Source organism: Miniopterus schreibersii, assembly GCF_964146895.1.
Source record: "Miniopterus schreibersii genome assembly, chromosome: X".
Lineage (NCBI taxonomy): Eukaryota > Metazoa > Chordata > Mammalia > Chiroptera > Miniopteridae > Miniopterus > Miniopterus schreibersii.
In genome coordinates this window covers 23679730-23705988 of record NC_138104.1, presented here as the reverse complement: position 1 = coordinate 23705988, position 26259 = coordinate 23679730, and the positions used below count along the sequence as shown (strand labels likewise).

General features: G+C 38.6%; 1 protein-coding gene across 1 annotated transcript in view; it reads right to left on the bottom strand.

Annotated features, from left to right (window-relative positions):
• GUCY2F (guanylate cyclase 2F, retinal) overlaps positions 1-26259 on the bottom strand; it is a gene marked incomplete at both ends in the record, with an annotated part of 81380 nt that overhangs the window by 36805 nt on the left and 18316 nt on the right. Inside the window, 13 exon segments of the mRNA XM_081126364.1 lie at positions 972-1007; positions 1011-1055; positions 1059-1081; positions 1084-1144; positions 4194-4203; positions 4205-4244; positions 4247-4280; positions 9756-9853; positions 9856-9886; positions 14414-14510; positions 19342-19426; positions 21126-21171; positions 21175-21480. Coding sequence (XP_080982490.1) covers positions 972-1007; positions 1011-1055; positions 1059-1081; positions 1084-1144; positions 4194-4203; positions 4205-4244; positions 4247-4280; positions 9756-9853; positions 9856-9886; positions 14414-14510; positions 19342-19426; positions 21126-21171; positions 21175-21480 — 912 coding nt within the window.

Genomic DNA, 26259 nt, shown 5'->3' with positions numbered 1-26259 from the left:
GTGCACTTAGGTACAATCTCATAAGTGTTCCAATTGCCGGCTTTCATTTTTTACACAGTCTTGTAGTCTACTAGCTATACTCTGTGTTTCAGTACACACAAATGTAAACCTACTTTTGCCCACCCCTGTATTTATTGAGCACCTACTATATGTGGCAGATACTACATAACAAAGTATACCTCATTTAGCTTCTGTGAGCCTCTGTAAAAGAAGGTTAATCACACTTATTTTATGGAGAATTGGAATTAGATAATGTCTATAAAGCTAGCTTGAAAAAGGTTAGGTCATAATACAAAGGTCAAGACTATGATGGATATGCAAGAAGCTCAACAAGTTATTGATTATCCAGACCAGCCTCATAAAAATGCACATAGAATTTGCATATTATTCCAGAAAGTTCATGGACTACTGTGAAGAAGCCCATCCATATGCCTAACCATGAACCCTCTTGGCTGTCAATGATCCTTGCCTCAGAGAATGAGTGTGCTGCCTGATAGACCCAATGGTCTTTTGGTTTTCTGGTCATGCTGAGTTCCATATCTATACCTATGATATGCAAAAACCCATCACTTAGTTCTAGGCTGAACCACCTGTTAGAAGGTGAAAGCCAGGAGATGGAACTAAGCACCACTAAAGAATCTGGAAATGAGTACTTTCCCACATCCAGAAAGAAGAGAAGTGGGATGGAAGAAAGGACTGCTGAAGGTGAAGAGTGCTCAATGCGAACAGGAAGTAAAAACAAATCTGGCCCTCAAATTTGGGTGAGGGGCAAGGCAAGTAAAACATTTTTATATTAATACCTTATAACAGATATGGACAAAGAGACTATGAGATCGGGTGGGGGGAAGGCCCTACAAAGGAAGGTAGAGAAGTGAGATCATCACAAGGATCCAAGGAAAACAAAACATCTGAAAATATTTAAGCTCTAATCTACAGGGAAAATTCAAGATTTCCTCAGTCTTTCCATTAAGCTTAATGAGATCCAGCAGGAGTGATGATTTAAACATCTAGTCTAGTTTCACATCTTCATTCATCAGTATGTCTTCTAAACTTCTTCAGGAACAGAATTCTGTCACAATGGAAACATCTCCAAATCATAGAAGCCCAACAAAGGGTTAATATTCTCATGACTCAGGTCCTTTATCTGGAAATAGAGGGACAGAAGAGAGTCAAAGCTGTCCTGTCTCAACTGGGGACCAGGATTAAGGGCACATACCCTTCTTCACCCTTCTTATGATTGCTGGTTGTTGTAAGCAGAATTTTTGGCCTGATGATCTCCAAACCCTAGTGTTACTACTGTAATTGTGTTATGTGTCACAAGGGAGAGTATAGGGGTGGATCTAATCTAACCACATGAGCCCTTTAAATCAGAAGAGAAGGGATGAGAGGAATTTAGAGACTCAAAGAGACTCAGTGCTCTCTATTCTTGGCTTGAAGAGTGAGGAATGAGACTACAAACCCCGGAATGTGGTTAGCCTTTAGAAGATGGAAATGGCTCTCAGCTGACAGCCATCAAGGAAGTGGAGATCTCAGTCCAACAACTGCATGGAACTAAATTCTGCTAACAACCTGAATGAGTCTAGAAGTGGTTTTCCCCCAGAAACTCCAGATAAGGGCCCAGCATGACTGACACCTTGACTTCAGCCTTGTGTGATGCTTAAGTGGAAGACTCAACTGAGCCCACTTAGACTTCTGATATACTGAACTTTAAGATAATAAATGGCTGTTGTTTTAAGCTACTACACTTGTGCTATTTTGATATGGCAATAAGGATTCTAGCCACCAATTCCACTTTGTATATGAGGCGGGGAGAGGAGCGGTTTGCCATACAACCTAGCAGCTGGGTGTCTAATAATTCAAGTTGATTCTGGCACTATTTACCTGGAGATAGAGTCAGATCCCACAGGTAAAGGGTTCAATCCTACAAGATTACTCCAACCCACTTGAGACACGAATTATAAGTCCAAGTTACGTGGGTTTCCGACCAACCAGTTATAGATTAGAGGTTTAATGAACCCCTCTTTGGGTTTGATTAATTTGCTAGAGCAGCTCACAGAACTCATAGAAACATTTTACTTACCAGAGTATCAGTTTATTATAACATGATATGACTCAGGAATAGCCATGTAAAAGAGATGCATAGTGTAAGATAGGTGGAAAGGGCACAGAGCTGCCATGCCCTTTCCAAGCCAGTCTCTCCAAATCTCCATGTGTTCACCAACCTGGAAGTTCTCCAAACTTTGTGTTTTGGGGTTTTTATGGAGGTTTCATTACATAGGGTTGATTGATTAAATCATTGGCAATAGGTGACTGATTCAACCTCCAGGCTTACTCCCCTCCCCCATGGTCAGGGTGGTGGGACTGAAATTTCCAACCCTCTAATCACATGGTTGGTTCTCCGGGCAACCAGCTCTCATCCTCTGGTGCTTTCCTATAGTCATCTCATTAACATAACAAAAAGTGCCTTTATCATTCCCATCCCTTAGGAAATTTCAAGGGTTTTAGGAGTTCTGTGCCAGAAATGGGGACAAAGACCAAATATATATTTCTTATTATAAATCACAATATCACAGGCAGTGATTGAAAAAGAGTGCAATGGTCAAAGAGAAAAATTTCAGAGCGGGATATCTGGGACTCTGTGGAGTGAAGCTCAGTGACCCAGGAGGACTAAAGAAGGTTAATACAGTAAAACGTAGAATAGATTGTCTATAAAATGTGTTTCTCAAGAAACATTTAGAATTTTAATTACATTTTCCCTTCACAACTATTAATTTTTTCACTAATGTGAGAAGCATTTAGTATGTGCCCCCAACGTCCAAGACACTGGACTTCATGCTAGAGATGCAGAGATAAGCAAAATAAAATCACAGTCCAGCCTAAACCAGCTAAGGCGGACATGGGAAATCAGGTTACACATAGTAAAGTGGGCAGTTTTTTCTAAGGTTTCATTGTAGCAGCTCTTATGGACCAAGCAGTCAAAACTATAGAGCTCTGAGCCTGTTAGAAGACAGAGTACAGCTTGGCCGGTGTGGCTCAGCAGTTGAGCATCAACCTATGATCCAGGAGATTGGGATTCAATTCCCGCTCAGGGCACACCCCCTGGTTGTGGGCTTGATCCCCAGAGGGGGGTGTGCAGGAGGCAGCTGATCAATGACTCATCATTGATGTTTTTATCTCTCTCCCTCTCTCTTCTTCTTTCTGAAATCAATAAAGATATATTTTTTAAAAAAGAAGACAGAGTACAGTGGTTATGTCAGAGACTGCTAGTAATTCAACACAAATCCACTTATTTTTCTTATTGAGAAAACAACTAGTCCACATTTTCCAACCTCCCTTGGAGCTAAGTGTAGCCATATAACTGAATTCTTAGCAATAGACTATAAGAGGAAGTGATAAGTGATATTTCTAGTCTAAGATTTTTAAGAAGTGAATATACAACTTTTATGTTATTTTCCCGCTTCTATAGATGAATGCAGGTGATGACAAGGCCCTAGGAGATAGCATTGTCATAAGGTGGTCATATCCTGGGCCCCTGAATCACCATATTAGAAGAGTCACCAGCCAACTAGTAAAACCTAACTTACACTGTTCTTCAGATGAAAATTAAACTTCTGCTGTGTTTGAGACATTAAATATTTTGAGGTGTTTGTTACAGCATCTAGCTTTACATTAATACCCTTAGCATGGAAAATTTTTAGGCCTAAATTTTCCCTGGATCTTTATAGTCATATGTCCTTAGCTACAACCAATAAAGAAGATTCTATGTGTGCAGTTATATCCTATTCATATTCTGGACAACCTCAGGAAGCAGAGAATATTTGGAGCACCTGTATTAGCTAGATGGTCATCTGAACATTTGCTGGGTACACATGTCCTTCACCTCTGCCATAATATCTCCCTAGCTGGTTACCATCAAAAGTTCAAGAGTTGAATGTGTCCTGTCTCCCAATAATTTAAGTTTCACGAATCTTTTATGTTCAAAGAGGAGTTAAGATTTTAAATGATTTGGGAAGAATCATTACCACCCCTGCCTTATCTTCAGGCTGCTTCCTTAAATAAACCATCCAAGGATTCTTTGAACATAATTGGCAGGATTGGGGAAATCTTTTTTCTTATGTAAATAGAAAATGGTAGTTATTTTAGAGAAAGGATTGGTTTTAGTGTGAATGTATATAAAAGAGGGTTTCTCATACCATTTCAAACATCACTTGCACTTGATTTGATGGACTTAACATCTCCAAATCTCCAGAGGGGAACTTTCTCATCCACACCCAACCACCCTAAAAAGAAAAGATGGAGAATGGTGATGAGACTTAGTTGCTTTAGAGCTATAGAGCAAATGTCCCTTCCATATGAAAGGTTTATAGTTAGACCATCAACCCAAACAGGCTTTGTCCTTCCTCTCTGATCCTCTGTCCCATGAGCATTCTGTATTCTGAGCTAAAAATGAGGTTATACAGAGAAGTTAAAAATTCCAATTAACTAAAAACAGAAGAACAATTGAAGGTATGCAGACCCCCCAGAAAGGAATGATACCACTCTCTATAACAATTCCCTTAACTAGCTGCAGAAAGTGCTAGGTCATTTCACTTATTCATAGCTAAGTGATATAGCACCAGGTTCCCTGTGATTAATGGTGATGGTTGGTGGTTGCAGTTCTCACTGCCATGAGGCATCTGTGGCAGGAGACATAGTACAGCAAATGTTTTCTGCATTTACCTTGATCCATTTTTCTCTTGTGAGACAGGCCATTTTGGCGGCTTCTTATGCTTTAATCATAAACTGATTGGCTTAAATATAGATTAAACATTTTTTATTTGGACGCACAAATGTATTCCCATAGTACTATGAGCAACCTAGACTCTTTCAGAAGTCTATTTTTGAATTTTTAAGTACAAAACAGCAATTTCTAAGGTTGCTGTCAAGTCAAAAACAACAATTATTTTATTGTCTTCACTTTAACACTGGTACCTGATAGATAATTTTCTTCCATATGAATAGCCTGAAGGATTCATCAGTCATTGAACCCTATTTAGTTCCTGTCCAATCCAAAGTTTAAAAAAGCAATACAAATATAGATTCCTTCTTCTCCATAATAATAATGTCTTACATTTGCACAGTGCTTGCTACTCTTCAAAGTGCTTTCACATCTATTACCTGTAGCCTGGATATTTCATTTCAGGCTACACCAATTTGTCATCAAGTAGAGATAATAAAGCAGATAGTTCTGTGCAGTCAAATTCTGAGAATAAGAGAGTGTAACCATTCTCTTATTAAGAAATATCCAGCTGTGGTACTGCATCTGGAGACCTGCCAGAGGCAAAGACTAATAATGAGAGCTGCAGGCATCTGAGTTACTTGCCCACACTTTGTGTTAGAGTGCATCTTCTAGCCAAAGAGCTCAAAACTCTTTAAGTAGGAAATGGCTATTAGAGGCCTTTAGCAGCTGGACAAAACTATGCCAGCCAGACTCAATGCCCACAGAGTTCAGAAACGTAGTCCAGGATCGGTGCCTGGCAGCAGCAGAACAGTCAAAGCACTAAAGGCAGACTTTTTGCCCAGCAGCTCTTCAAGTGTGACTCCCGTACAACTGTATTAAGGTCACCTGGGAACTAGTTAGAAAGGCCAATTCTCAGGTTCCACCCCATACTTACTTAATCATAGAAGTCATGAGGGCCTGAGATGAGCTTGAAGTTTTAGTCTTCTGAGGACTTTAGCCTTTAGAGGGGTGAAGGCTTACGCTGAAGTGGGAATTCACCCAATCAGCCAATGTGTGAGATATTCCAGTGGGCAATAAAGCCTTCCAAGAACCTTTGCAAGTCAACTATATTATCCAACCCACAGTCACTCCTAGCCATCATGATGCCTTTGTGCTTATTAGAAAAGGGTATTTTCCCTCATGTAAAAATACAGTTATGTTACAGCCTGCAGTAGCCCTGTGATGTTGGGCATGGATACACCACACTCTCATTTACTCATACATCTTCCAGACACCAGGGAACACATTCTACTAACTGCATGAATACTCTGCATACCACCAAGCCCTGCCTGTCAGATCAGGCCTCTTTGTCAGGTTTGGAGTCAGGCTGTGGAGGTGGGGTTGAGAAGCTAAAATTATATCTCCAAGAACATTAGGCAAGAGAAAGGAGTAACCTCAAGAAAGACCTGGGGTATAGTCAAGATAGGACATAGCGAGGTGCACATATGTTTATCAGTGAATGTATGTGCACGGACAGTTGTGTTGGTATAAATGTAGATATGAGAAGGTACCCCTGACACCTCATTCCAGAACTAGGTTGGGAGGCCAGAATCTCTTTGCCTACTCCTGCACCCCTCTCATATAAGTAAGTATATATCTACAATGTAAGTAGTACCATCTGAGATATGGTGCTCTTGTGTAAGGCACAACTTGAACAGCAGTACAGGTAGCCCTTACTCTGCCTATACCCAGTACCACATACCTGCTTCCTGGATTCAACCCTATTATAGACATGGGTTAGCCTTTACTCTAGCTTATTAGCTCTTATAGGTAGTTAAGCAGGGCTTCCCCGCCACCTTGCCAATACATTAAATTTGAGAGCTGGAAAGGGTCTTAGGTGTCCCTAGGCCAATCCCTTCATATGATGATAAAGAAACTGAATCCCAAAGAGATTAAATGACTTGCCTGGGTTCAGAAAACTAGGTAGTAACAGTGCTAAGTTTTTCCATTTCTCACTTTGTTGCTCTTTACTTTCATGGGCTTTCTTTGTGTGGGGGGATTTGTGTGTGTTTGTTTTAGTATTTAAATAATTCTCACAAATGTTATAAGAAAATTTTCATTGAGTCTGTGTGTCTTACTTCATGAATAATGAGGAAAAGGGAGGAAATGGGCAGGTTTTATCTTTACCACACATGCACTATTTGTTTTGTTTTGTTGTTTTTTTCTTTTTAAGAGAAACAATGATAAATACTTCATTCATCATTCACTTTTTAATTAAGAGGAAGAAACATCAAACTCTATCCACTGCAGTTTTTAGAAGTAATTTAAAGTCCGTTCATTCTGAACTAGAGAACTAGGTCCTAGGCCTGGCTCTGCCTCAAATTCAGAGGTGGCTTTAGAGCAGCCATTTAATCATCCTGAGCTTCAGTTTCTTCACTGATATAGCTGGATGACTTAGATGATTTATTAGGTTCTTTTCAGATTTGGTGATATGATTATGTGATGAGAGAGAGAGATGTTTGGTGGAAGGATAGAGGAGGAGAGAGAGCTATAGGAATATAGAAGAAGGTGGGAAGATAGAAAAAAAAGCTCTGGGAAAGGGAGATGAACAGGAAGAGTGTGAAGGGAGAGAGAGTGAAATGAGATAAAGAGGAAAACAAAGGGAGAGGGCTTGAGAGGCAGATGGAGTCAGAGAATGGAGAAGGATGATCTTTTCAGTGGGTTCTCTCTGTTTGTGCCAGGGTTGTACTAATTCCCATCTCAAACCTTTCCCCTAGATTGTGGCTATTAGAGCACCTGATGACATGTTCCCACTGCATCTGCCATTCACAATTCTTTATCCCCAGAGGTTGGCTCATCTGGCTTTCTTTTCACATCTCCAAGAGTATCTATGAAATAAGGGCTGATTTTTCTGTGTAGTTCTGAAGGGTATGCATCTGTGTGTACAATCAAAGTGTGAATTTGTGTCAATGTAGTACAATGTTATGGCATATCTTTAAAGAAGCCTGTCTTTTCCTATTAGGTGTCTGTTATTCTAGGCACATTCTGTAACTTCTAGATCTTTCAATAGTAATTCTCATGAAAATTTGACTTATTTTAAACAGAAATTAGATAACACATCTTTTTTAAAACACTCTGAGTAGAGGACCATTTCAGAAGTCACACTGGACCTCATTATTTGATGTGTTGATTCGATTAACTTCGGCTCCCTCCCAGAGTCCTCTTTAACCCTAGTTAGGCAGTTTTCTAGTTCCAGCTATCTCCTTTTGTACCCCATCACCAGCTTAATGTTGACTTCACTGTATGGTGTTATTCTCACTAACACGCTCCTTTGGTGCAGATGAAGGCCCCCTTTAGCCTACACAGTTCAGAAATACTCATCATCTGACTGACCAACAGTCGTTAAGGGAACTAACTGAACTCTCTGCCTCTTTCCCAAATGAGGAAATATGTGACAGCTTTTTAAAGGCCAGTTATATACAGATGTTTATTTATTTCCCTTCTCAATTCTACCCTATAACCTTCCAACTCCACCAAATAAAACATACCATGATTTAACACATAGATTCTTCCATAGAATCAGAGGATCATAGCATATATGAGCCAGAAGAGGCCTTAGAGGCCTCTTTGTCCAGCAATTCTCAACCCTGGCTGCACATATAGGGGACATTTTTAAAACTACCAATGCCTAAGCCCACTCCATACCAAATGAATCAAAGCTAGGGGTAGAGCTTGAGCATAGGTATTTTTCTAAGTTTCCTTAGAGATTTTAATGAGCAGCCAAGATAAAGAATTTAGTTCAACCCCTCATTTTACAGATGAAAAACCAAGAGACTGCTTTAGGTAATTGAGATTTATTTCAGAATATTGGAGGTGTCAATACATGTATAAAGCCATCAGCCCATTCCATTTGACATTCAAAAGCTATGTGATTATCTTGTCTGTAGTCTTTGAAAGAGTAGAACTGTTAATTCCCCAATACCTCAAGTTTATATTTAAAGCAAATTAAATTAAGTACAAAGCAAGATCCAGAGGTTTCCTGTCACAAATTTAAGTCAAAGCACAGCTACACTGAACAAATATATACCATACCAATTTTGGTGTTTTAGGCCCCTGTCAATAATTTATCCTATGGAGGAGAGCATTCATTTGGAAAACCCAGTGTGGTAGACAATTAAAAAACCCATTCTGTTCTGTTTTGGACTTCCTTTTGTAGTTACTATTGAAGTTGAGAGTGTTTGATGCTTTTGGGAGTATCTTCAAACAAAACAAGGAAACCACACTGGGAAGGCCTTGCTTATGAGGGAAAGAAAGACAGCCTAGTTTTCCTTTTACCCTCTGCTTAATTCTTTCCTGCTGAGAAGAAACAGTTCATCTCTCCAACTGATGCAAGATTTGTTCTGGTTGCCAAACTCCAGTATCTTAGAACAAGGGGTCAGAGGTGGCCTCTTAAAGCTTGAAAGACAGAAACTGAAGTGAAATAAAAAAGATTTCTATTTTACAAAACAGAAGTTAACCTGTTACTCCAAGAGTTAGTTTAGGCTAAAAGAACAGATAAATGAATAATTTTCTAAAAAAAATAAATGAATACTTTTTAAAATTATTGTTTCATAATATCAGAAGATAACAAGTATAGGAAGAAAAACTAGCATTTGAAAAGAAGGGTTTGCCCCAAACCTTACTCTACACAAACATTTATCTAGAAGTTCCATCACAATCAGTTGACTTAGAAAGTAATTTCTTCTATTATTGTATCTATATCTTCTGGAAGGAGTTACATGGTTAAGTGTTTGGGTCTCATAGCTTTTTTCACATGCATAGTAAATACATGCAGTTAAAAAAAATCAATGAAGTTATAAGTAAGTCAGTTAGTTTCTGAAGAAAATCATTGTCAAAAATGTCAACCAAACAAGTCCATAAGGGAATAACAGACAAAAAAACTGAGAAGACTTACCAAAAGTCTCAATATTTTTTCCCACAGACTAATAAATCCTAAGTCACTGCCTCATTTTAAAATCCAAGAAGACAACAGATTAGGTAGCTGTTGATATCCTACCTCATAAATTGCTATGTTGGAGTTTTCATAGGTAGCTGGAGTTAGACTCCCTGAAGAAAAAGAGAGACTTGGGGATCTCCCACTTTGGACCTCTGAGTGATCTGGAAGCTTACACTGGCATGACTTCCTGTCTGTGAAAGGATTAGGAAATAAGTTTGTGAACAAAATTCTCAAGATTTAGGACAAAGTACTAAGCTATGATATAGATACTATGTTTATCTGTGTGTGTGTTTTTTTCTTTTTATTCTGAAGAAAGTAACTATATGAGTTGAACTCTGTAAACATGACATTGATTAATTTTTCTTATCCCTCAGCACTTTTTAAAGCCAGGGTTGGTACCATGCTTTAACTCCATATACCACAAAAGAAAGGCAAAGGTTTGTAGGTACTTCTATCTCTTAGAGAGGACTAGAATCATAGATTTGGAATGGTAAAACAAACAAACAAAAACACTAGTCATAATTTAATCTAGGACCCTCATTTTATTTTATAAACAAAATGAGAAAAGATAAAAATTTAGCATTTGAAAGAAATCAATTGCAGAACTAGGACAGAATCACACCTTTCTGACTTTCAAGCTTGGCTGCTTTTGTTATACCATCTTGAATGGCATCCTTCCTTGTACAGGTAAGATTAATGGCAAAAAGTATCCCGAAAAGTAATCAAATGGTAGAGAGTTAGTAGATCATCCGTCCATGGTTTATGAGTTTAATGCTTAAATAGGCCAAATTCCCTATTCCTTGATTTGTTAACTTGTACACTTAAGTTTGGTACAGAGAACTAGGAAGTGCACAGTTGAATGATAAAAGGAAGAATTATCTGCAGTCTTTGTTAACTTTTAATATTGAACATCTTTGCTTGACCAGAGTGGCTCAGTTGGTTGAGCATCGTCCTGTACACTGAAAGGTTGCAGGTTCAATTCCCGGTCAGGGTACATGCCTGGGTTGTGGGTTTGATTCTCAGGCATGTACCCCAGTAGGGGAGCTTAAGGAGGGCAACTATTGATGTTTCTTTCTCACATCTCTCACTTTCACTCACTCACTCTTTCTCTCTCTCTCTCATCCTCTCTCTAAGCATGCCCGCAGGTGAGGATTTTAAAAAAATTGAACACCTTTATATTCAACTAAACCTGCAGACTTATTTCAAATGAAGAAATAATAAATCAACAAGTTCTCATATTTTTCTCCATGTCTCCAAATATGCCTTTTTTAGAATTATAGCAATACAGAGTTAGCAGTTACATTTGATACTGTCTGGGCCAGCTCCCACCTGCAACTCCAACACCCTCCTTTTATAATGAGGAAACAGAGACTTAGAAAAGGATGTAAGGACTGGAAGAAGAATGTAAATGTTATATTTGCCGGTGTGTTATTTCTACCACATAATGCTTTGTTTCATTTTTGCTTTCCAATAAAATTTAATCTTAAGTACTTTCCCACACTCTGAACTTAATGGTCCTTGATAAACTGAAGATCACTAATTGTTTTAGCCCTATGTTAATTTTACCAAGACAAGACTATCATGAAGTCCCAAGTTAATAGTAAACTATACCTAGCCCCTATTGTGTTGAAATCCCAACAGCTCAAGATTCAAACAAGATGTAAAACTTGACTCTTCACATAACCCTTACATCAGAGCAAGGCCAGAGAGAAATCTACAAAAGAAAGGCAAAAGTTTGTAGGTACTTCCATCTCTTAGAGAGGACTAGAATCATAGATTTCATTTTTTATTTTTATTCTTTTTTCATATCTTCCTTTTCATTCTTTATTTTCATATCTCAGCAGGAGCATCTAGATCTGTATATTGAGGTATAGACCTCTCCATTAAGGGCAAAAGAGAAAGCAAGAAAATCTGCCAAAATCCACATACATTTGGACTTCAGCTTCACTTTCCTCTAAAAACTTCCTTTCCTGACCTGACTTCTACTGACCTGTTAATTTTTCTATACTGAATTTATATTCACCAAGGGTTTACACTTTCAGACATTCTATTTGCATGGAATTCTTGGCTTGGCTTATTGACTGATTGGACACAGCCAGCTGCAAGTCTGACTACATAGCAATTAAGGAAAATGTATGGCCCCCCATCTTTTCCCCTCAAAACCTGTGATACAAGCTGCCAAGTGTCAAACGGGATCTGGAAGCCAAGAGATATGTTCTCCTAGGGTAATGCCATCCTTTTCCACCTGGACCAAAATAGTAACAGAAATTTAAAAAGCACTCTATAAGGGTATTAATCTCTTTGCTATTCATTTTTCTCACTCATGTGGTAAAAAGTGGTGATGATTTTTTTCTCTCATTATGTCAAAATATATGCACAAGTGAAAGAAAAGATCTATCATAATGAACAAAATTTTAAAACGTCAAGTATTTTGTTAATCTGTAGGTATCACTATTCTATTCTTGGTGATCTTGTGAGAACCAGTACGGAACCCAAATACACTTTTCGTCTCAGTAGGAAAGTGAAAAGGCATATGTGGAGGTTTTATAGACATTACTTGACCATTACAGGGCCTACACAAAGAAAAGGCTAATTCAGTCCAAAACTGAGCTATGTTTATTGTTTTGACACTTTAGAGCCAAAACATCTAGGCAATTGATATGAACTGTCATTTGACATGCATACCACCAAAGAAGTAAGGATTTTAAAAAATAAATTTATTGAAAAAAAATGGGTTTATTGCTTTTGACCATAACTATACTCTATATCGCTACCTTTGGACAATAACTTCTAGCCATCTGCTTTTACTACTGACTATCCATTTCTGGACAAAAATATTTTGTCACAGAATTGAATACTTGTTTTTTAGTATAGTGTTATGTATTGGGATTGCTTTAGAGCTTGAACTTCAGTATCTTCCCTTTCTAAATGAGGTAGGAAATTTCATATAAGGTATATTGAATGTGGCAAATCCAGACAAATTCCACCACCTCAGGGTTCTCTGGTGGCTTCAAAAATAGAGGCTATCATCAATTAGTTTTTATGACATGAAAGTGGAATGTGGCTTTCAGTCAGAATGGTGCTTCTGGTATTCAACAATACATTTCCAGGAACATGATATCAACCTTACAACAAGATCTGTTGATTTAAACAAGTAAGAGTTAGGATTGTAATTGAAATTAAATCAAACAGCTGAACTTTTTATTTGATTCCAACTGTATAGGCTATTACCCTGTAAATACATTTTCACCTAACCAACTAAATTACACTTTTCAGTGTCACATTTAGGCAAACAATCAGTTTGGTCACAAATATAATTAATTATCAGATCTGGTTCAAAGGTGTAGCAAAAGTAAGTAGTATATGGGGACAATATGAGATGTTTGCATCCTTTCCTTACATCTTGCCACACCATATCAGAATTTGCAAAGACTAAAGTCTTTATCTTTGCCACAGATTGGGCACAGAAAGGCAAACTCTCCCATTACTAGTTATATTTGACAAAACTCCCCCACACATCTCTTTTCCAAGCTTTGTTTATGCTGTTTTCTCTGCCTAGGATGCCTATAGGGGCCAGATGGATAATATAAACTGATGAACTAGGCTGGGTATAAGAAAATAGAGAGTGATAGGAACTGTGTCAAACTGCAGAAATCATGTCTCTTCCAAAAAGGGCACCTACTATCAATGAATTGTCACAGTGATACCCAAAGTTGATAGATTGGCTAACCTTTTAAAAAACACCCAGAGATCCAGATCTTTATGTGTAATCTCACAATGTCAAAAATCTGGCTACTAATTTTTTTAATCATAAGGGTTGGATGAAAGTGGTTACCAGTTTCTTACCTGTGATCTAGAAAAATTCTATTCTTCCTTCTTTTAGACACAGCTTCAGTGCTGGGTCTCTGAAAAGCCTTTCTCCACTGATCTGTCTCCTATGAAGTTCTACCATATTTCTAGTGTCTTTTGTGCATATGGTGTCTATCACCTTTCTTATGTAGTATGATTTGAGTCTCTGACTTGACTCTAATCTCCTTAAAAGCAGGAATTATATGCCCTCTCTAACATAGGGCCAGGACATAGTAGTAGGCCCTCAATAAAGACCACCAGTTACAACACAATCAAAATCAGAACAGAACCACTGGTGAAACTCAACTATCTTTCACTAGTGGATTCATTAATAAAACTTTTATGAGCACCTATTATACTATCAGCACCATGTTGGGTTCTTTTGGCTAACATAAAAAAATGCACCCCCTGTCTTTGAGAAACTAACAATCAAATGTTGAGTCAAAATGTACAAAGAAGGGATACATGCAGTCAAAACCACACTATTGCTCAAAGAGCACTGCATCGCTTCCACATAACTGTTCTAAGACAGCACCATCCAATAAAAATATAGCACAAGCCATACATATAATTTTAAGTTTTCTAGTAGGCACATTACAAAATATAAGAAGAAAAAGGTGAGAGTAATTTTAATAATAGACTGTAACCCAATACATCCAAAGTATTGTCATCCTGTCATGTAATTAATATATTTTTAAAATTTAATGAGATAGTTTACATATTTTTGTACTGTCTTCGAAATCCAGTGTGAATTTTACTCTTATAGCCCATTTCAATTCAGACTAGCCATATGTCAAGTCCTCAATAGTCACTTGTGGCTTGTGAATACCATACTGAAGAGTACAGCTAGAGAAAGAGAAGCTCCTTACCTTACTGCAAAAATGGGGATTGATAAATGTCACATCCTCCAAAGTCAGTACAATTCTGTTGAGTCCTTTAATCAACTGGATTTTATTTATACTATGCCTGAAATAAGCATAATATCAGAGGGTCAGAGGGGGCTGGATGTTTTTCAAACCTAGGATAAACTTGCCTTATGATAAAAGTTTAAAAATACACAAGATAATTGAGAGAATAACTACGCATGGATCTTTTCCATAGTACCCACAGCAAAGAGAGGCAGCAACCTTAGTCCTCACAACTTGCAGAGTAACAAAAATCAAAAGAGAAAAGTGAAAATGTTATTGAAAAGACATCAAAGGGAGGGGTGAAGGTGTTGTATGGGATGGTATCTAAGACCAAAAAGTGGTGTTCCCACTTCAAGGGCACATTACAAAACATCACCTCTGAATACTTTTAAAGAATCCAATATGCTTTCTCATATGCCATAGTTTATTTTCTATTAATACCAGGGCAAAGAATCAATAATCTTCATTTTATAGACACAAAAATACATTAAAGAAACAAAACAAAATTCAGCAAATTGTGTGAGATCCCCTAGTGTGAGGCAGAGCTGGAACTTGAATCCTTGGTCCCTGGCTGAGGGCCCAGATTTCTGCCCACAAGACCACTTGTCTTGCAAAGTTGCATCTATGTGTTGCCAAAGCAACAGTTTGAAAAGTGGAAAAACTCAATCAGTTGGTTGCTTTGTCTACATCATTCCAAACAAGTGGGCTTAGTGTTGTTTTTTTCTTTTACTGAATTGGTCTCTTGTCTGAGGATTACATAGACACAGTTTAAACCTGATTCTCTCCAAACATGCCCATTAATTTGCAGTGAATGTAATCATTTCTTACAAATCAATTACTAGACACATAAGAGTTTATGATGTCTGCCCACACAGCCAGGTAGGTCATCTCAGTTGAGCTGATGGGACAATTTGAGGATCTAGAGGGAATCTTGGATTAGTCCACAGGGTTGTTTGTTCTGTTCTGTTTTATCATGGGTGTCTGACAGCTACAGTTTGGCTTCACTTTTTTCATAACCCCTTAATGGTTACCCTGTGGAATGTACTAAAGCTGAGTGCCAGAGTGGGGAAAACAACCCCTGAATCCAAGTGCTTTGTCAACTTGCTCTAAAAAACCTACAGTGCCACTGTAGCTTTAAGGACCAGCAACCCAGTCAGTTTTTCTCAGTGATTCCACTGGTTTGTAAACAAGCAATTAATGTGTTTCTAATTGTCTGCCAACAAATATGTCTCTTATCACTGTGGGAGCTGCTGCCCTACAGAGAAAATTAAAAGAGCCCTGTAGTGAATTCTTGGGTATACCATACAAATCTATTGGCAAAGTAAAGCATCACTCCCTGATTTATCTGTTTGATATGTGTGGGGAATTCTCTTAAAGCAGGCACATCTGTCAAAATAATCATGCTACAGAATACATCCAAGTAGAAAAAAAACTGCACTCCCAATCCAAAGACCTGGGGTATAGTGCAGATTCTGTCATTTATTAGCCAGATGACCTTGGATACATAATTTAACCTCTTCATGCCCCAGTGTCCTCATCTATTAAGCAAGATAATTGTCCTTGCAGTATCTGTTTTTATATAGTTGTTTTGAAAAATCAAATGAGATAATGTATGTGAAAGTGCTTTGAAAAGCATGAAGCACTATGAAAGTATAAGGGCTCATTATTATCATTATCATCATTAGTATTACAAAGCACGGGAGAGCTTTATAGAAAGAAGAGGCAATCTGTTTCAGATGAGGGGGAAAGGAGGAGTTCAAAGAATCCTTTGTTTTGGGGTGGCTGGGTTCTTTGTATGTCCTTCTTTCTAAAAAACTTAAACAATCAAAACACAGAAAATGAAGGAACAGAGAGTCACTCTCCTGCAAGTAATCACCATCTATTACAGAAACTCATCAGCAGCTCAGCTCTTCTGATTGCAGCCCTGTGGGCAGAGAGAGGGAGGTAGGCAGCAAAGAGAGGGCATCTTTTGTGCTTTGTTAGCTGAAGAACCAAGAACCAAGTGACTCTGGAAAATGATGAGCTTTTCTCCCCTTTCTGAGTTTTCTGTGACCACTTCAAGTACCAGTTGTCTCAAACTCATTTTCCTCTCCAATCATTTTCATCTGTAATCATGTCCCTCTCCAATCAGTTTCCTCTCCAGTCTTCTTTGCCCTTCAGCCCACAAGTTCCAAACAAATGCCTGCCAACCCCATGATTTTTTTTTTCTTTTTTTCCTCCCCTTACCAAGAATTGCAGATTGGGCTCACTCTAAGCCCAAAGAACCAGTGAGACCAGTCATTTGGGGTGGGTGGTTGATAACTAACACAAACAGCTGAGTGTCTCCATTTTCCACCTTACCATGGGATGACTTGGCATTGAATAGCTAGAACCTATTAGTCCTCAAATCTCCCTAGAGGAGGAAGCTTTTTGATTGAATGAAAATTATTTTCACTAAGTAGCTAATGATGTTATTTAAATACTTTATTCTATGGAAGCAGCTAAATTAAAGACATTAAATTTCTGTTGAGAGCAGGGATATGTAACAGTCACAGAAATTAAAAGAAAAACTTCCTTCGAAGTAATGTCTTTATTGATATATTAGGCAGTTAGACAGACATGAGCAAAGTAGGAATGATAGGCAAGGTACAGAAGGTCATCAGGGCAGAAAGACCATGGTACCTAGCAATGGGAAAACCTGGAAAAACAAGTATTGTAGGGTGGGAACTTGCCCCCAGGGTGGCCTTTCCTCCCATAGCATATTGCTAGTCATGTGATTTAGACCCCATGGCCTTTCATATATCTAGTCATTTGGTTTGGACCCTCCCCTGGCTTTTCCTCCCCTGGCATGTCCCTAGTCATGTGGTAGACCCCCTTCAAGGAAGAACAAGGGGGTGGGAGAATAGCCTCATATGACTCTCATACAAGCACTTGCATTACCACTCACTCCCTTAAGCATTAAGCCCCCAGTACAATGAGGCCTGTCCTGTATCAAATAATCTGTTGACCCCAGAGACAGTTTTGGTCAAACTAGAGATAACATTTAGGCCTCAGTTGTGTTTCAGCTCCAGGTTCAGAAAAGCAGCAAAACCAGATGAAGTGACATTATGGCTGACATCAGGACTAGCTTCAATGATTAATAACCCCCTTCTCCCAGCATCAACCAATCAGTAGAGACCATGACCATTAAAGGACATCCCTGAAAAGCTGATAAATATTCTATTGAGATTGTACCCTGACACCTCCCCTAAAATCCCTGCCTTTGGAAAACATATAAAACCCCTTAAGATGAAGGACCAGTGCGCACTCTCTCTGGAGCATGCCCACACTTTTCCCCCCTTCTCTGTTCTACAGGTGCATTTTCTTTGCCTTTCTTTTTCCTAAGTGCCAAGGGCCTTTCTTTTGCTTGTGTAACTTGTTTCCTGGGCCCATGCAGCCCAGCTGGCTCACTTCTTCTAGATCACTTCTACCTCTGTGACTTTCTAAATAAACTTTTTACACTGGAGTTCTTGGCACTGAATTCTTTCTTAGCCAAACTCAAGGACTGAGGTCTAATTTCACTGGTAACATCTGGTGCTGTCTGCCATTAACATTTATCAAGTGTGTTTTATCAGTTCATAAGCTATCTACTACTTTGTGTGGCTTTCTCAAGTTTCTAATCATGGAAAGAATAGACCACAATGTTTTTTCACAGCCATGCCAACACATTAAACACTAAGAGCTATACCTGTTACAGTTTCAATCCAGGATATCAAATCATTTAGAATATCAGAGCTGGAAGGGCTCTTAAAGATCATCTAATCCAATTTATTTTAAAATGAGAAAATTCTGGCCTAGAGGTTTAGTGCCTGGTCCAAATTTATACAGCTACTCAATACACTTTAGACCTTTCTTGAAGCTAATCAAAATAGCTCCATTCCATTCCCTATCAAATTTGCATCACAATGCTGTCAGGAGCACCCTTATAAAGAGATAAAAAAGGTGTGGTTTCCAAGGTGGAAAGCCTAAAGCAGGAGAGCTGTGGTAAATTTCATATTTCACTCTCCCTAAATCATCCTAGCATGGGGGAGGGCCCAACTGTTAAAATGCAAAGATTATAAGAAAAGGGTGTCATATTAAGCCATCTTCAGCCATTTATCCCTGATCCTGAATTAGTTCATTAGAGTAGTTGGTCACTTATTAAGGGATCTCAGAGAGGAAGACTAAGAATGATGACAATGATGATGGTAATGATTAGCGAGGAGATCTTTGGTCCGAGGAAGAAGGACAGTAAAATCTGGAATATGATACCCAAGGCAAAAGTCATGAATGTGAAAGTGAAGATTCTGGGCTCCCAACAATCAAAAGGAAAGTCTCATGTGCCTGGGAAGGAGTTAAGACTTACCATTTGATGAGCACTTACTATGAGCCAGGTATTGTTCTAGGTACTTTAATTTATTTAATCCCCACTACAATCCTGTGAGTTAGTATCATTATCCTTAAATCTTGGATTCTAGTCAATTCTGCCTAATTCTTGGAATTTTTAAAATACCCCAACTCCATTCCCCAGAAGTCCATACCATTTAAGGAAGGAAAGAGTTATAGAAGATGCTGCCAGTGGAAAAAAGAGGACAGATAGGGAGTAGGCAGGCCCTAAAGTACTAGTGATCTTATTTCATGATAGTGTTGTTAAGAGTCATATCTACTCAGAGGCAACAACATTGACAATACAGATGAGGAAGTTATTCTTGGCATCATGAAACCACTACACCCTAAATGAGACCAGTAGGAATGGTAAATCACTATGGAAAAAAGAAAATCAGTGGGTCATGTAATGAGGCAATTGTACTGCAACATGACTTCCTGGAAATCAATATTAACAAGGTTATTATGGGATTATATTTTTATATACAAAAAGCACCAAAATGTACCTTATAAAGTAAGCAAATCCATTAATAGATAGCAGGGCTATAAGCAAAGCAAGGCAGACTGTCACAGCAAAGGCAAGGTTGATGCCTGCAGAGAGCAAGAGGAAAAGGAAGAATGGCATTATCAAGAAGAGGCTGTAAATAAAGGCACCACAAAAAGACTCCTCATGCTTTCTGGTGACTCTAAAATCAAGCCACACCTACCTAACTTAATTCCATTTTTCTACATCACAGTCTGTCTGGTTGACTTTATGGACACAGAAAGCAATTTCACTGTTCTGAAGCAAAACCACTCACCACTCTAACAAAAACAAATTACACGAATTAAGGCTAACCTGGGTGTTTCTTTGGAAGAAGAAGTCCATGAATGGAAAACTTTGAGTACCTTATTTTAAGTTACACAGCAACAGAGTTCCTCAGAATAAATATGTTATCTCACCTGTGAAGGGTAAATATTATGTTGCTTTCATAAAATAAAATACATTTTTAATTCAGTCAAGCCCATAGACCTTGTGAGTTTTTAATGAAAAACATAGCACTTGTCCTTCTAGGGTGAGTCTGGTTTTGATAATTAGTGTTTTCATTATGATATAAATTGGTCTCTGGAAAATCTAAATATTTGGATGGATTACTAACATTTCAGAGGGAAAATATATGATGATGTGAGTAAAGAGGTAGCTGGGTATGTCATACTAAAGCAAAATAGAAATGAAAGTCCATTTCAAATATATGCATTTGGCTTTAGAAGGTTGTGGTGTACACTTACATAGCAATAATATGGATCCTTCCAAAGTTCCTCTCTTACTCTCACAGATTTAGTGGAGTTTCCCCCCTTCCACAGGCCAGAGGAGTTTCATCAGTCAATCAAACTGCAAATATTTATTGGACACTGACTGTGTCAAGCAGTTGGGGGGCATAAGAATTATTAGCTATGGTCCCTACCCTCAAGGAGCAGTCTATTTAGGAAGGGGAGACACAATCAATATACAGGAAACAATTGAAAAGCAATTTTGTGCTAAGCTGTGAGATTCAGACTTATAGTTCAATGGGAGTTCATAGAGGAGAGGGTATAGAGATGGTATTTCTGTTGTGGAATCTGATCCACAGGATTTGAATATATCAAGGCAAGCACAGGTTATCTTTCTAGCAGGGGGAAAATAGCAGCCTACAAAAGATCAAGGAAAAGGCTCATGCTTTCCTCTTATTAGAATAACCCCTCTGGGAGTGGGATCCTTTTTAAAACAACTAGGGGATACAAAGAACAGACTCATGGTTGCCAGATGGGAGGGGTGTTGGGGGGCTGGGTGAAAAGTAAAAGGATTAAGAAGTACAAATTGGTAGTTACAAAATAGTCACAGGATGTAAAGTACAGCATAGGGAATATAGTCAATAATATTGTAATAACTATGTATGGTACTAGGTGGGCATTTGAAATATTGGGGGAACCACTTTGTAAAGTATATGATTGTCTAACCACTATGCTGTACACCTGAAACTAATACAAAATAATACTGAATGTAAACTGTAATTGAAAAATAAAATTTTAAGTTAAAAAAAAAAAACAAGTGGAGGAAGCTTTTAAATTGTGGATGATGATTCAAGGCTGCAAAGTACCTTTATTGTCATTATTTTAAATCAACTATACAGTATACCAAGATATTTATGTCATCTGAATGCAAATGATTGATTCTATAAGTGTTCCAATATTAAAATATCCTTCCCCTAAAGAGGTTCCCTTGTAACCCAAGCTGAACCAAATTGACTACCAGTGATTTTCCATTCCTTACCTCCTGGGTAGATCTTCCTTTCTACAAACCAGCATTTTGCATCTGCTCAAGGGGGCCTGCTACCAGGGAAGTGAATGGGAGTCCCTCTGAACCGTAGCAGCTCCATTTCCATGTCCACAGTGTAAGTACGATGGAGTCCCCATTTTTTCCCTTTGGTGTCCAGGATTACATAGTCTGAAATTCCATTTCCATTGGAATCTGTCTTTACCAACTGATTGAATCCATAGAACTGCGTCTTCCTGGAATGCTGAACCAGGCTGGCAGCACTAGCCTGTTCATTTTCTTTCATAGCATTATTCATGGCTTGTGTGATAAGGTAAATTGAACTGTAGATGGTTCCAAACAACGGTGAAATCTATTTTTTAAAATCACAATTATCTTGAACCCTAGTCACCCTAGAGCAATCTCAGAGTGTATTTCAAGCCTGTGTTCATTATAATGGGCTGCATATCTGACTGGAGGGGAGCTCTGAAGACCGAGAGGAAAAAAACAATTGTTTCTGAGGACTTGCTTTGTTTCTCCCCTGAATTTTTCTGTTTTTCTCCCCCAGGCCTTCACAACTTTAAATATATCAAATATGACAATTTTATGGCCAAACCAAGTCATACAGAATATATTTTTATATCCTTAATCTAAGAAAGTGATTTAGAGTTATAAAGGGCACTAAGAAAACTTGTATGGAAAGGACAAGAGGTAGAGGCACTCAAAGGAAATTTACCAGGTTAATTACTGGTGCGTTATGCATGGTAAAATCACTTTGCTGGAACTACTAGAGGGCAGCTATGTGTGGTAAGACTATAAATAATATGTTTCCATAGTCCATGTCTTATCCTGTCTTAGTTCAAAATGGCTATTCTCCTAGACAAAATGGGCTATTCTTCCTGCTCCTCAGAGAAAGCGAACACTAGAATAATGTTTTAAACACATATTCCCACACATGCACATGCAGACATGCATACTAACATATACACACCTACAAATACAGAGAAAAATGTTGTAGTATATAGAGAATGTGGTTTTAATCAAGAAACCCTATATCGTATTGGCTTGCAAAGTGGCAAAGCCTTGGTGACAAGCCACTATAAAGCAGTAAGGCTGCTACGGTCGATAGCATGACTCTGCCTGCTTTATAAATGTTGTAAAAGCAACAGTATTTGTGTATTATGTCTGGTGCACTATTCATTAACTTTGTGAGTTTATTTTTGTAACAAATCTTGCATTTTTTTTTTTATAATGGTAGGAAGGAAGAGGGCATGATCCCTCCCTCCTTCCCCCACACCAGCTATGGCTTCATGGTTTTTCATGGTTTTTCATGGTTTCACAAGGTCTAGAAAGCTATCCTCCTGTAATATCATTCATCTGAATTAAGAGATTTAATATTGAGCATTAGCCAGTTTGGCTCAGTGTTTAGAGTGTTGGCCCTCAGGCTGAAGGGTCCCAGGTTCAATTCCGGCCAAGCGCACGTACCTCACTTGCAGGCTTGATCCCTGGCCCCAGTGCGGGGAGCGTGTGGGAGACAACCAGTTGATGTCACTCACATCAATGTTTCCCTCTCTCTCTCCCTTTCTCTCTCTCTCCCCCTTCCACTCTCTCTGAAAAGCAATGGAAAAAATATCTTCTAATGAGGATTAAAAAAAAAAAAAAGATTTAATATTGAGTGAATCATTTTTGGGGTGGAAATACAAGTCAAGATGTAGAGAGTTATAGCAGCTAACAAGACACTGTCATGCCTTGTTAATGTAGAGCAGAGGGTTTTCAATCCTGGCTGCACATTAGAATTATGTGGGGAGTGTCAAAAATTCCAATGCCAATGCCAAACCCAACCCATACCAACAAAATAAGACATTGTAGGTTTTTAGACCCAGTAGTCAGTATTACTAAAAGCTCCCCAGGGAGTCTAATCTATATTTAGGGTTTAAAATCAACAGCATAGAAGACACACTGACTTAATGTCAGGATATTGATCAAATCACTTCTCCCCTCTCTCTAGGCTTCAAAAACAAAGATACAGAATTATGGATGTCTAAATCTTGGAGGACATCTTGTCTAGCTATATTTCTTTCTAGGAATGCAAAGGAGACCCACAGTGAAGTGATTTTTCAAGGTCACTCACCTAGGCATAAAATCAGGACTGGAACCGAGGTCTCCTAGTTCTTAGTTTAGCATTCTTGATTGAAATAGATGTTCCTTGTGGTCCCTCTTAGTTCTGAACTCTTGTGAAATTCCCCGACTCTTGGTTTAGTCCAAGGATTAGCTTGCACACATTCTTTTGGCCTACATATGGGTTATTCTTCATTTCTCTGACCTTTTAACATTGGAGTGCCCCAAAGCTCAGTCCTTCACCCTCTATCTACACCCACTCCGTTTTAATCTCTTCTAACCTCATGGCTTTAAATACCATATCTATGTCATAAATCTCAGACTGATAGTTCCAGCTTAGACCTCTATCCTAAATTCCAGACTGATATAGTCAGCTGCCTACTTTGATATCTCTACTTGGGTGTTAAATTTTAATGTACCCCAAATCAAAATCTTAATCTTTACCCCCTGCTCCTTCTACAATGGGTCAATTTTTAAGTTACTCCATGCTTCCAGTCATTCATGCCAAAAACCTTACCTCAGATAACAGAGACAACTACAGAAATCAATACCTCAGTCTCCTGAGCTTTATTCCAATGACCTCCTTTTACCACTCTGCCTTAACATGCACTATACAAATAGGTACGGTGAATGGATGACATGTGCTGCCACCGACATCTACACTTAGTTGCCCAGCACACACTGAGGTCCCTTAAGGGGTTTCATTAACTCCCTCTTGACATTCTTGGATGATTCATTTAATTGTCTTTAGGATTTCTTCAAGAGCCTTCCTGTTTTCTGGGGATTTGGTAGGTTATGACTATCAGTGAAGGCTGGAAGGTGGAGTATGAAATCAATACTAGTAAAACAAATGAGTAGAAAACCACAGGGCAATAAGCCCCTGAAAGCAGGGGGAATGCTAGTGTTCTGTTTTAAAAGGCACAGAGCTTTCTTGGAAAGAGATTACCTCTACTCATAGCCAAAAGCAAAGATTTAAACCCTTAAAAACAATACCCTCACCTCTGAGTTGGCCCATCCAAAAGGGTTTTCAGCTGGCCAGGCTACATTGCCCTTTGTGCTCTCAGATTGACCCATTAGAGCTGACTGACAGCAACTCATCAAGACTGCTGAGACCTGAACCTTGTTCTTCAGCATTCTCTAGCCTCCACCAAATACCACACACACACACTCTGTCTCTCACACACACACGTGCACACGTCCATACATGCACAGCCACAAAAGTATGGTAGAGGGCCTTGAAACTAAAGTGAAAAGCATAGCTGTAGCAACAGCATTCAGTTGCAAAAGAGTGGCTGTCACAATGGCCCACTCTTACTACAAGGGGCTTAGATTTGTCTTCCAGCTGGTTTAGTGTTCCTGTTTCACCCATTGTGCCCTTCAGCAATGGGAATTCTCCTTCCCATAAATAAAAAGCACACTCTGTTAGCATTGGTCACAAAAGTTCTCTAGTTGTAGCTGCTGCAAATAATGAGAAAAAGAAGAGGTAGAAAGTTGGACAGGGGGAAAAGGACACTCTCCACAGCCCTCTGCGCTGGCTTCTGACAACAGCTCCAAAGAAGAAAGACAGAACTGTCAGGAACTTCTGATGACCTTGTTGACATCACAGCCCAGAACTGGGAAACCACTAATGACTTACTTATCTGTTTATGGACCTGAACCTGAATAAATGAACGAATTTTGAATAAGTAAATGATAATTAAAACTTATACTTGTTATTCATTGACTTTAGCTCATCCTACTCTAGGCTTTTTGGAGCTTATATCTGAGAGAACACAGTCTCAATCAAGAGCAGTGATATTTGAATTTTTTCACTATAATGGTTCATGGTGTTATTAAGTTGACTATCATCAGCTCAGATTTATTGTGTTTGAAAAACACAAAAATGGCTTCCAAAAATTTTTGCTCTTGGTGACATGCATTAAACCTGGCTTAGAAAACATCACCTGAAGGACAAAATGATAACAGCACTTTTGAACAAAAAGCTAGGTACATGCAGAGATCATGAAACCAAAAGGTTATTGAATTTCTGTTATTAAAGGTGGTACCCCCAAGTAATATATGATCTCAATCCTTGGACTTAGTCAAGAGATGGCTAATAGCCCAATCTGTTTGATATGATACTCATGAATACAATGCCCTTATTTTATATAAACAATGAGGTAAAAAGACAGTTGTAGCCACTGTGAGCTGCAGGCAACCTTTTCTGACAACATGTGTGGTGGGTCCCATCCTGGAATGCTCCAGTTGTAACCACATTCCCTTCAGCCTAGCATCCCAGGCACCCATATTTAAGGTAATGGAAAACAATAGGTGCTAGGAGCTTAAGGTCCTCCGGGCTTGCTGAGACATACAGAATACTTTTTTTGCTTAGCCAAATAAGACCACATTTGGAAAAAACATCCAAAATTTGTGTTCCAGCAATATGCATTTGTAGCCAATGGAATTTCATTGAAGACAAAGGAATACAATAAAAGAAAAGAATGCAGGCACTAAAACCTTATTTCAGAAGTCTATTCTGTGCCAAAATATAAAGGTACAAAATGACAATACTTGCTCAATCATCCTGAGACCAAATTAGGAAATTTGTCACTGGTGTCCCACTCCCTTAGTCTCTTCATTCTGATTTATTGTTCTCTTTTTATGGGTCCTCATAAATCCCTATCACTTCTTATATCCGCAGAAACCAATGCAATAAACCCATTCCAATTAAAGTATTAGTCATTTAGTAATGTTACTTTGAGTAAAGCACTAGACATGGGACACAGTATAATTTTTTTAAAAGGCTAATGTGTTGTAAAATGGTCAGGTTTTAGTAGCAGACTTGGTTTGGAATCTTTGCCATTTGCAAGCTGTATGCCTTGGGCAAGTTACCTTGAGCCTCAGTGTCACTGTCCATAAAATGGAGGTATTAGTACCTAATTTCTAGGCTTAATGGGATCTTTTATGTAAAGCATAATCGTGTAGAGTAAGCACTGAAAACATGAAAGCTATTATTTGCATTTCAGAAGAGGAGCACAGGGCTCTAGTAATATCA